At 33.7% G+C, this 12,658-nt stretch overlaps 1 protein-coding gene across 2 annotated transcripts; it reads right to left on the reverse strand.

Moving 5' to 3' along the window:
- Window positions 1-8,263: 8,263 nt before the first annotated feature.
- On the reverse strand, window positions 8,264-12,658 carry LOC115988398. Of its 2 annotated transcripts, none has more exons than XM_031111942.1 (5): window positions 12,199-12,658; window positions 11,203-11,673; window positions 9,879-10,295; window positions 9,497-9,702; window positions 8,264-8,797 (listed from the first exon to the last, which is right to left on the reverse strand). In XM_031111942.1, the coding sequence occupies exons 2-5, from the start codon at window positions 11,639-11,641 to the stop codon at window positions 8,552-8,554; spliced, it is 1,308 nt and encodes a 435-aa protein (XP_030967802.1). In that variant the 5' UTR covers window positions 11,642-11,673; window positions 12,199-12,658; the 3' UTR covers window positions 8,264-8,551. The 2 variants fall into 2 exon arrangements, with proteins under 2 accessions (XP_030967802.1, XP_030967803.1); XM_031111943.1 differs by having other exon boundaries at window positions 9,879-10,283; window positions 12,199-12,655.

A 12,658-nucleotide genomic window follows, 5' to 3' on the forward strand; every position in this document is an offset into this window, starting at 1 on the left:
TTCCTTTCTTTTTGGTGTTGCTATTAAAAAACACAAAGAGGAATAAATAAATGGAAGTAAATAATGGGTGCACAAGTTACGTGAAATGGCATTAATGCCATCCCACACATTTCATGGGTGGAATTGGAAATGGCTGCAAATTTGGGTATGGAGTTGGGGTGTTTTTCGTCATAAAGAAATGTAGACATGCGATCATTGATTCAGCTTTGTTCGATGTTTTTCAGTTTTCAAATGCTAGGTTCCAACACGTGTCTGTGTTGAGTCTATTCCTTTCCTGACTGTGATCGGTAAGAATTGTTTGGAAGAAACCTGGGCTTTCGTATTGGTCTGTTTGAATATTGATTATTACTCAAAATTAAAAATTAAAAATATTATAATAAAATAATTTTTAAATATGTAAATAGTATCGTAAGATCCAGTTTTAAAGTTATTTTTATTAAAAAAATATTTACGAGTCCCGTGAACATTGCACAGAATCCACATAAATTAAATGCAAATGCACAACGCCTATTGAAAAATACTATCCAAACTATGTCTTAATTGGTCCTTCAAACCCCAGAATTCCAAAGAAGCTTCAAACAAAAGTGATTATGTTACGTGTACTTATAAGTTGTTATAATCATAATTCTATGTTGTATCAAAAAAAAAAAAAAATTGTTATTATCATATAAATAGTATATAAGCAGTAGAGAGAGAGAGAGAGAGAGAGAGAGAATCATTGGAATCTCCCTAACCAATAGTGAGTTGGTCCAAAATGAAATAATGTTTCTCTTTCTTAATAGAGTACCCATATGTTTGTAACAATTTTCCTTTTGAAATTTTATTTACTTACAAATTACAATAAGTTAATGGATTATATGATTAAAATACGTTGTACATCATATGTATGAGCTGGCATATGTATTTTTAAATTAATTTGAAGAAAAAACTATCACAGCTCAAATTAATATTTTATCTTCTTGTAAATTTTGTTTTGGATATGCTAATTTTATGACATTTATATTATTTGGATATTGCTAATTTAGGTCAACCTAAGAAAAAAAAAATCGAGAAATGAGAAATCAACCAATATAGGATTATGAGGATTCTATGGTTCATTTTTCGTTGTTTAGCATTTTGATGGTGCTAGGAATAGGATACATGTATACTTAGAAGAAAAAAAAAATACAATATCCCATTTGATGTATATTATGATTACAGAATTTATCAACTCTAATAGAAACATATACTTTGACATGACTACTTCAAAGTTCAAATAAGAGCCCTCGACAATTAATATATCCATGAAGGCAGTTCATAAGTTTAAGCCTTGTAATTAATTTAAATTTAAATTTATGCTTCCTTCCTATATGAATTTAGATCATTCCCAGTTTCTTCCTAACTTATTGCCTTTGCACCCATTTGAAATGGTAAATTTATTTGGAGATTGCTTCGAAATAGCAAGGCAAACAGTCCCTAAAGGATGTAGATAATGCCCACCCAGTTGGGAATATATATATGTAGGTAAGATTTTCATTCATTAAGTTGATACCAACATGTCAAATTAGCAAACCCCAGGTCTGAGATTAAGCAAAGCTTAATTGTTCATGGTTAGGGGCAATTTTGTACTTATGGAATATTAGAATATTAATGGAGAATAAACTATTTTTAGATTATGAAAAACGTATCAATAAAGCAAAGGTAACCACAGATATCTCCACCGTCGATCCTGTTTTTAGTCAAATGGTTGACTTATTTTGTTCTTGAGAGAGAATCAATGACTGATGCTGCATTTAAGCAAAACAGTTCAAGTTCGGCATCGATATTCCATAATATTCCATTCATGATACAACAACCTACAAACAAAACAAATCTCTAGGTCTAGGGTTGGTACTTTGGTTCCCCCTGTTTTTGATGTAGGAGGAATAACTTAACCAACACCGTTCACTACATCTTTTATTTTTATTTTTTATATATATGATACTCCCTTCATCTTTATTTTTTAAACTACTCCTTTAACTTATTATCCTTCTTCTTTTCAAAACATTATCATTTTATTCTTTTAAATTAAAACCAATAAATTTTCAACTTCACCATTGGATGCGAGGAGGCAAAGAAAAGAGAAGAATCATGGGAACAAAGAGAGGTAAAAATATACTACTTAATTATTTGGTCACTTTTCCCCTCTATTTTTCACCTATCTTTTCCTCTCATTTTCTCTTCATTCCAAATGTCTAGTTTTTGGTGTAGGGATTAAATTCCAGATTTCTTAACTTTATTATCAGACAAAGATATTAATTAGTTTTTGGTATAGGCAAATAATGAACCTTCTATCTGTTATTCAACCATCTAAAACTTTACCAGTTGAACTAACTGAAACCCACATATAATAAAGGGTTAATAAAAGATGAAAACAACAATTATGTTTTTATTTTTATTTTACTTTTACAATTTGTATTTATTATATATAGTTATCTACCTTGAAGCTGTAACTTTTGATTATTTTATTGCCTTTCTTATATGAAGCTCAATTATTAGGCATGATCTTTTTAAAGTTAGAACTTGTCAAATAAGAAAAAAGAGAAAGTAGGGTTTTCATTATAAATGTCTAGCCAAGGTAAGAAACTTTGGTACCAATAATTTCCATCAGAATTTTTTTTTTTTTTTGGATAGGAATTTTCATTAGAATTATTCAACTTATTTAGCAAATTAATCTTTTCAAATTATGCCAAATATGCTAGTGATGACACTTCCTTTTCTATTAGTTATACTAAAGTTTTCAAATTCTAATATGACTCATTTGTTTGGTGATGAGTGTTAACACAATATGAGCGGACACCAGCATCAACTATAATTGAAACGTGTAACAGTCATAATAATGATTCCCAATAATATACTCCGTATATTGTACAACGTACGGACAATAATAGTAAAATGAGAGTGATGCCAAAATGCCATTTATTTTTAAACTGCACTCTCCACAAGTCCAAATTAAAGACAACTAATAATGATCGAACACTGAAGCAGGTCCATAATTAAAGGCCACCCTTAATTCCAATTTTCAACCATTAAATTAAATTAAAACTCATCATATTAAACTTGGTATGTTTTAGGTAAATCGTACGTATTGCCCCAAAAAAAAAAAAAGGTAGAGCAGAACAGATGCCTCTTAACCATGAGTACAGATTAAAAAAAGAAGAGCTTGGCACGCATATAAGTATATACATACCCTTGTCCTAGTAAGCTTTAGCTGGAGTATTGACAGATGTGAAATGATTCTTGGATGGGTCCAGTGGAAGGACAAAATGATGATGACCCAAATCTTTGTGTAGGGGAGGGCTCACTGCACTTGGGGTTGGTTTGCTAGGACATTGCATTAATTGCATGTGTGAATTGTGATGGGACTTGTCTGTCTTTTCCATAGGCAATGAGATACATAGATGATGATCCTAAAGTAATTCCCCCCTATTCCCTTTGGCTAAAGCCTAGTACCAAAAACTTTCGGAAAGCTTGCTTAGATATCATAAGTATTGTAATATATGGGGGGTTTTTGGAAACGCAAACTTATTTTACTAAAATTAAAAATTTTTAGTTGAAAGTATATAAAAAAAATAAAAATAAAAAAGTTAAAAATTAACTTTTAGAACTATGATATCCATTTAATAGTGTAATAAGACTCATTTTAGGAGTAAAGATAAACTAAAAAAATAAAATAAGCTAACTCCTAGCGTGACCACAGGAAAAATTAAACTGTATTGAGATGAATGAATTCTAAACGAGATTTATGTAAGATTTTAGATATATAAGATATCTTCTAGTGTGAAAGGGTTTTGAAATATAACAAAATTAGAACATAGGTGTTACTTTACAAAGTAGAACATAGTTAAGTAGGTGAAAGTTCAAATCAATAAAGTGAATCTAGATCAGCGTAATTGGTTGACCAAATAAGACCATGATTACCACCATCTACTCTAAAATATGTCAGGTACCTTTGTATCGGTTACAGATGATTCTATAGAGTATTCAGCAAAAAAAGATGATTATATAGAGAATATACAAATCGTGGAACAAACGTTCTCATACGCGACTCATACAATGTTAGATTTGGCATCATATCAGCATCATTTGTTGGGGAAAATAAATATTTTGGAAAGATTTTTTGAGTAATTAATATAACATATAAAAATATATTTTAACTCAAAAGACCTAAGTCCTATAAGCATATGTTCAATTATATTATATTAACTATTTATATTTCTCATCATTATTCAATGTGGGTTTTCACTTACACGTGTAAACCTAACAATCTCCCCCTCATATGTGAGTTTCTGTCTCTTTGTAGGCCACCAACAAGTTCTATTCGCTCCCCCTTCCCTAATGGGCTCTTTCCTACCCTAGAGCATCATCCATAGGCCTCTACATGCCAACCCCGCACGTCTTTTATTCTCCATGAGAACCTCGCACTTCACTATTGTTTAGCACCATTGGTAATAATATTCCTTTGTTGGACCTTTTTCCAAAATTGTTTGCATGGGCTTTATGGACTTGCTTAGTGCAATATACTATCCCCACTCCAACTACGAAAGGGACCCGTCTTACTTCATTTGCGAAAGGGTTTTAAGTACACACACTCCGTTCCCGCTCCAACTACAAAAGGAACTTCGTTAACCTTGCCTCCTTTGCCCCACATTACCATGAGCTCTAATACCATTTGTTAGGGAGATAAACATCTTGGAGAGCTTCCTTAAATAATTAATATAACATTTAGAAACATGCTTTAACCCAAAAGGCCAAAACTCTATGAGTATGTGCTCAATTATGTTATATTAATCAATCATTCTTCTCATCATTATTCAACATAGGACTTCACTCATGTGTAAACCCAACATCATTGACACAACATAATTTGAAAGCCACTAATAGTTTGAAGTTTGAAGTTATAATAAATTGTTTATAGCCTTTTATTTCATTTCTCACTTGTTAGTGTTTTAAATGAAGGCATCCATAATTTGAATTCTTCCTCTTTCACTAATCATTGAATTATCAAATAATATTAAAAAAAAAGTCACAAGAAATTAGCCAAACAAGAATAAACTGATATTAAGGAATAAATTAATTGCATCCATATTAATGAGTAAGATGCAGATGAAGTCCAAAATCAAGCCAAAAATATTTTAGTAGTAGAAAATGTAAATATTATTTACAATATTGGCTCTAATACAACTATAAAAAGATTTTAAGTTTAACCAGTGATATCACATATTACACTTGGCATCATCACCATTATCACATATTACATTTGGCATCATCACCATTATCACATATTACACTTTACACTTTACCCTCTAAATAATGTCCCATTTTACACTTACCCCCCTAAACTATACCCTTTTTATACTTAGGGTGCATTTGTTTTGGCTTCAAACCACTTCTGGAAATACTTTTCTATAAAAGTGTATGTTTGGTTGTTACTGAAAATTGGGTCAAACTGAAAATGTTTTCAGTGTTGACTGTAAAATAAGGGCAACGGGGTGTAAAATATTTTCCATTGTTATTTTCACTTCAAACCATTTCCAAAGACACGCAAAGAGAGAAAGAGAGAGAGAAAGAAGGACTCACAAACGCGCAAATAGAGAGAGAGAGAGAGATCGCGCCGTCGAACCCACGATTGCGCCGGTCAGATCGCCGTCCTCATACCCTCCACGCGACGGTGAGTGCTCTGTTCATCCCACTCTAGTGAAAAAATACCTATCCCACTCTGCCGACCCATTCTTCATTGTCACTGACACAGTGAACGACCCACCCCTGAGCCAATCGGACCGCCATGAGCAACCCACCTCTGAGCCGACCCACCCTGAGCAACCCACCTTTAAGCTGACCCAGTGAACGACCCACTCCGCCGACCCATTCCTCATCGTCAGATAACACCGTTTGTTTTGATCTCTCTCTCTTTGTCACTTAAGTCCCTCTCTCACGATTGATCTTGGGATTTTGATTTTTTTGTTTTGATTTTTGTTTCTTTGATTGTTTATATATCTTGATTCTCTGTAATAATATTGGTTTGGATCCTAAGAAAATGTGAGAAACGTGATAAAAATAGGTTTTTTAGAGCATTTTCAGGAACACAACCAATCACTAGAAAATATTTTCCAAAGCATTTTTTGAAATGCAACCAAACACTTGAAAATATTTTCCTTTCCCGAAAATATTTTCACCTAAAAATATTTTACATTTGGAAAATATTTTATATTTAACCAAACGTAGCCTTAACCCCATAAACTATATCCCCTTCTACACTTACCCCCCTAGACTATGATAATACACACTTCTCTAAACAATTATCCATGGGATGGGGTGCAAAGTGTTACACAGGAAATAATTTAGGGAAGTAAGTGTACATTCTCATAGTTTAGAAGAGTAAGTGTAAAATGGGATATATTTTTAGGGGGGGAGGGGGGGTAAAGTGTAAAGTCTGAGTTTTGAACCTCGCTTACACCAAAAATTAATTGGTGTTTTGGCTTGATAATAAAAAAGTAATCATATCGAACGCCATAGACTGAAATTCTATTTTATGTATAAAAAGTCTCATTATTCAACAAAATGAGAGGGCAAACAAGTGGTACTCCCAACTAATACTATTAAAGAATTTTGGATCCTTTGAAATTAGCAGTCGATAAGAAATGTCTTCTTTTATTGGTCAGAGGACAACATGACTATTCTCTTGCTGTATTAAATAATTTCTCCTAAGGATGCACCATGAGTTAATCACCGCTCCCTCCCCCCTATCATTCTTTCCTACTACGAACATCCTAAGACTTAAAAGTGTTTTTTCAAATAATTTCTCCAAAGGGAAAAGGGTGCACCTTAAATCAATCACCATTCTCTTTTCTTATTATTCTTTCCTACTACCAAGACCCTAAGACTTATTAGAAGTTAAAACTTTATCCTGTTGTATTGAATAATTTCTTCTAAGGGTGCATCCTAAATCAATTAGCCCTCTCTCTTCCCCTATTATTTTTCCCTACTATGAAGACCCTAAGACTTAAAAAGTTAAAGTTCTTTTTTCTTTAATGGAGATTGATGCTTTTTTCCATTGTTTTTCTTTCCTTTCCCCCCCTTTCCCTTTCTTTGGTTTCTTTTTACTTCCAAAATTTCTTAAACGGACGTTAAACCCCCTTTAGCTAAATGTTGCTAGATTTGGTTTTGGGGTGTGTGGTGGCAAAGGAAATGACAAGGAAGAGGAAGAAGCTTTAAAGCCAAATTGTTGAGAGAACTTACAAAATAAGATGTTTAATTACCATCATCTTGAGGCTTTGGACCATAATCATTATTAATTTAAAAATAGATCAAAAGTCTTGTGGCTTAATAATAATATCTGATTCCGAGAACATATTTTCAAATCCCTCCAATTGTTGTAAGCCAAAAATAAAAAATAAAAAATTGTAAGAATTAGCAAATCAAAGGAAAAAAAAAATGCAAACAACATTCAAGTGAATTTTCACAGCTTACATAAGAAAACTACATGAAAAAAGAAGAAGAAAACACCACATTCCCAACCCCAAAAATAGAAAAATAATGCCATTTCCTGAAACCTAATTGAGATAAAAAAAAAAACTTGTATTTGAAGTTTGAACCTCATTTAAAGCCTAATAGGCTAGTTGGTGTTTTTCTTTCCTACACAGAAGCCCAATATCCTTTCCGCATGCAGTTGATGATACCAATGTAAGGTCACGAACAAAAAGCAAAAGCCCAAGATCCTTCTCGAAATTGATGCAACTAAGGTTAAAGCAAAAGTCAAGAGCAAGTTACAACAAACAAACAAACAAACAAAAAAAAATACAGAAAGAAAAAAAGGTTAAATAAAATTCTAGCTCTATTGGAAGTTGTAACTTGCAAGTGGGAACCAATAAAACCTGCAACTAAATGTAGATCTTCCTTGGTCAAAAAAGTATCCAAAGAAATTTCGTTACAAAAACTTGTGACGGCAAAACTATCATGGCATTCTTTTTTTATATAAAAATATATATAGTCTCTGGAATGGTGAACATATCTCATGCATCAAACAGTTGCAAGTCTCACAAAAGCTCTACTAGGACCCGCCATATGTTATGAGAAGAATGTTATGTTACTTACACCTCTCGGATGCATGAGATGATTACTGCCACTAATGAACTCGAACCAATTGGGGGAGTTGATTTTTTATATAATTTAGAAATTTGTTAGCAACCACCTAAAAAAATTTTTGAAAAAAAAAAGGCACTGAATTATACACTACAAGAAGAAATATCCATAACAATTATCTGCACTGCAACACCAACATGGTGATACAAAAGTTACATACTCTCTAAACAATTTAACGATTTTGTCAGATGATACACAGCAGAGAGCCCTTTCTGCAATTCTTATAACGAATCAGCAAAAACATTAGCCGTTCCTACTAGGAGGATATGAGAATTCCTTTGCAGCATTAACAAAAGGACCAAAATGGGGTTCACTTGCAGCTAACCATCCAACAAAAACAAAAACCCGCTTTCTCTACCCATCTTAACACCACAGCTAACAGCTACTATTATTAACAAGGGAAAAGGGTGGGAGAGGGGTCTCTCCTTAACTTCCCATCTGACAAATCAAGCTTTTTCATCTTTTCTTCACACCAAAATAACTGCTCTTTGGTGATCCTCACCATTCTGAGAACCCTATATAAGACTTTCACATCAACGAGGCTAAACAATAGCTGAATCTCTTCATGTGTCTGGGGCCAAGAGTTCTTCTTCCCGCCTTTCCTCTTTTTTCTCAGTTCCTTCAGTCTTATCCCTTTCTGCAGTTCAATGGGACACAATTATAGAAAAGATTTCCAGCCATCAAAAGTTTTTAAGTTAGTGAAGCAAGATGATTTTTAGCAAATTTTATTCAAGGTGCAAAAAGTTAGTAGCATGGATAATGAACTTCAAGTTTGTTGCTTCATGTCAAAAAAGGAAGATGTTATTCATTCTCTAAGTTGGTGAAGCAAGATGATTTTTAGCAAATTTCATTCAATGAACTTTAAATTTGTTGCTTCATGTCAACAATGAATTTTTAATTAGTTTGTTTTATTATTATTATTTATACTCTTATCTTGGAAAATTTTACATCAATTGTTACCTCAGCTCAACCAAAAGCAAGTTGCACCATCATCCAAAATATGTTATAAGCACTGTAGAATGAACTTCAGTATATTCAAACATTGGTACAAGCATATGCAGAACTATCGTGTTGCTACATTGCCTTTCATGCAAACTGAGAACAGGTTGTTGAAAGCAGCCATTCAAACAAGAATTAATGATTTGAACAAAGGGCAGTGTGACTCTCAAACAAACAGTGCATTTAATAATACTGATAGGATATTACATGATTGGGAAGGTTTAATGAGCAACAAGCATTTCCCACACTATACTCCTAAGAAGACTTGCTTATGGTTATATCAGATAAAGATGTTAGCATAGAAAGTTGAAATACTGGATATATCGTAGAACTTTACCTTCTCAAGAGCAGATTGAATCTGTTGAAGAGGGGTTGCAATCTGGTTCTGATTTCCAAACAGTTGAAGAACACCACTAGATTTTTTCTTGTCCATCTTCAGGAACAAGTGGAAAGTGAGGATTGAGCTCTCAAGGATTCTGATGAGATCTGGGGCGAGGACTGTCAGATCTGATTCTTCTTCATCCATTACTTTCTTATCTGAACCTGAACAGATAATTGAAGCAATTACTTAACAGCCCAGTTTGGCAAGTAAAGCATACACATTTGCTAAATATGATCTAGTTACCGTACGCCAAGTGAAAAAATAATCATGAAAGAGTCACATCATCATCTCGAATTGAAATGATCAAAGTTTTATGGATTAATTCACAAGAATTTACCTTTTATATTGGGAACCTGAAGCAGTTTAGGCAAAGTATTCCTTGATCGAGCATAAATTTCTGCCCTGAGACCTTCCTCAAAGGGTTCATTCTCAATAAACCTTTGTAATAGAACCTGGAATTGTTGAAACTGCTGAGCACTGTGAATATAACTGGTGGGATTATCAGGTTGGCATGTGATTTTCTGAATCAGTTGAGTGTATTGGCAGTGAAGTGCTTCCCAAGTCAAGCAAATTTGAGCTACATATGCTGTTTCAATATCTTGGTATGGGTCATGACCTGGCTGCTGAAGATGCTCGGTTTCATCATCAGGTTCCTCAATCTTCTTCAAAGAAAGACAGCGAAGAGGTGACGTGAGCTTCTTAGATGCAGATCTTGGTGATGGAGTTGCAGGGGTCTGAGATCCTGGAAGACAACCTTTATTCGTGAAGAGGATTTAAAAAATCTGTCTTACAAAGTTACAATTACAAAGCAAATTTATAGGAAGCTGGAGAATAAATTAAATAAACAGGAGATGATTTATGACAAAAAAAATTATATATATATTTTAGGTAAGTGACTCTACAGAGCATACAGTTGCAACCCAGGTATGAAAGCAAGCACCAGATAGAAATGCTTGTTTGTTTGTCCAATGTTGCCAAGTGCAAATTTGGTCTCTATATCCCAGAAAAGGGCCAGGAAGCCAAAAAGGTGCTTCACTTCCAAAATGCGTTTTTTAAATTGTTTCAGATGTTTTAGTATGTCTTCCTGTCCCTCTTACAATTGCCTTCTACTCTTAAATCATAGCAGATCCATTTTTTTTAATAAGTAAATGAAAAAAATTAAAAATTAAAATCCAGCTTAAACATTAGAGCATAGAAAGGAGCATTTATACCTTTTTATGATTAAATTTTCAAACAATCTGATAGTGTTTTATTTGTGATTCCCATTTTGCACAAAATTGATGCCTTGGTGAAACAGCATAGCGAATTTAATAGGTTTTATAATGATACTAAAATTGACCAAACAATATTTGAAACTGGAAGCTCAGTTGGGTTTCATCAAGTCCAACTCTGAGCCCACTCCAAACTCATGGGAGCTCAAATCGATCAAGTCTCTAGTATTCTGAAGCTTGTCTAGTCAGCTAAGTTTGATCAATTCTTTGAATAATATTATTATTATTTCACTGGGCATTAAATATTTAAAACTCACAGATAGCACATGTAAGAAAAGTATATATTTTGCTAATTAGAAAATACAAATAAGTTAGTCACTTTTGAAACAAGAAATACCACTTGTTAAAGACTTGATGTCTTCAAAGACATCATCTATCAAAGCAAGCTACCTTTACTAACTTCATTGAGCTGCTGCCTGCTCATCCGATCAAAGAACAACATCCGATCACAGTACTTGTCATACACAGCATCAAACCCACACCACCACTGCCGAGCTTCTGCCTCAACATCCCTCCATTCACTAGAGCTTGTCTCACCTTCCTCCTCCTCATCCTCTTCCTCTTCTGCACATGACTCTTCTTCTGGAATCAACACCATGAAACTATTTCTTCTCAGTTCTTTTAACCTCCTCTTCACCTCATTTGTGATAAAATCATCATCATCGTCCTCAGCTTCAGCAACAGGATCAGCATTAGCTGATTTATTCAAATCATCACCAGCATTGTCATTCTTTGGTTCTTCAGACTCTGGCACTGGCTTATCCTCTAAATCTTTTTCTGGGACAGGTTTGTGAGCTTTTCTGAATTTTTTGACTTTAAAGAAATCCATGTTCAGCTACCGTTCTTCACTAATAAGCTTTTCTGTTGCCAAGAGTATCAATAAGATTCTTTCTTCAAAATCACAATTCAAATCCCCCAAAATCATACTAGTACTCAAAAGCAACTTTGTAGACACAAAACAATTTTCTTATTCTAGGAATAAAACCTCCTGTTTATGCCTAACAGCTAATAGACCAAATGTGATACCCTACAGTGAAAAATCTGCCTAATTAAATCATAAACAAACAAATCCCCAAGTTTTTTTTTTTTAAAATGGAAAATCCAGAATCTGATAAGCAAGAAGCCTTTCAAATCCAAATTCCTCTTAACAAGGAGTCAGTGATCAAATACCAAAAAATCAAAAGTACACTTACTTTGAAGCTGACATCAGATTCAAAATAAATTATTTTAAGAAAGAAGGCAACTTTCCCAATTGTGATGCAACCTCAAAATACAAGTAGATTTTTATGGGTCACAAAACTGAACTAGAGCACAATTGGTTACAGAAAATACTAAGTACTCAATCCATTAAATGCTTGAAAGACACAGAATAGATGAAGCATTTACCTTTTGGTGAACAATGTGGGTGCACTTACAGAGACCATAACCCAAATGACTTGTCAAAGGTTTGCAGATCCCTCCAGCATTTTATTGCTTAAAGGGGAACACTTTTTGTGAGCAACAGTACGCAACAAACCTCTACAATGATCGTCATTGACAAGGATCATAAACAAGATTTCCCAACTTCTTCACTGTTGAGTGCTGAAAAGGCACATCTTTGGGCAGCATTACACAGAAAAGCAAAAACCACAAGAAGAAGCCTCAATGCCTCTCACAAAATAAGTAAAACCCATTTTGTGAGAAGAGAGAAGTGAAGAAGGGCTTGAAAGAGAAACCCTAGAAGAAGAAGAAGAGTGATGAGTGAGTGAAGAGAGAACACAGTGAATGTGGAGGTGTTGTAATGTGTTGTGACAGTGAGCAATAAATTGAGTTGATTTGCATTTCCAATAAAAAAACTTGGTTTTTA

The sequence above is a fragment of the Quercus lobata genome, chromosome 5, assembly GCF_001633185.2.
Source record: "Quercus lobata isolate SW786 chromosome 5, ValleyOak3.0 Primary Assembly, whole genome shotgun sequence".
In the NCBI taxonomy this organism is placed as follows: domain Eukaryota; kingdom Viridiplantae; phylum Streptophyta; class Magnoliopsida; order Fagales; family Fagaceae; genus Quercus; species Quercus lobata.

What these genes read in the sequence shown, in the direction of transcription:
- LOC115988398 (XM_031111942.1), bottom strand. Translation starts at nt 11,641, where the DNA reads ATGGATTTCTTTAAAGTCAAAAAATTCAGAAAAGCTCACAAACCTGTC. An exon ending in GCTCAATGAAGTTAGTAAAG is followed by an intron (nt 10,296 to 11,202) that starts GTAGCTTGCTTT and finishes TCACGAATAAAG; the next exon opens with GTTGTCTTCCAGGATCTCAG. An exon ending in TCAGGTTCCCAATATAAAAG is followed by an intron (nt 9,703 to 9,878) that starts GTAAATTCTTGT and finishes TTATCTGTTCAG; the next exon opens with GTTCAGATAAGAAAGTAATG.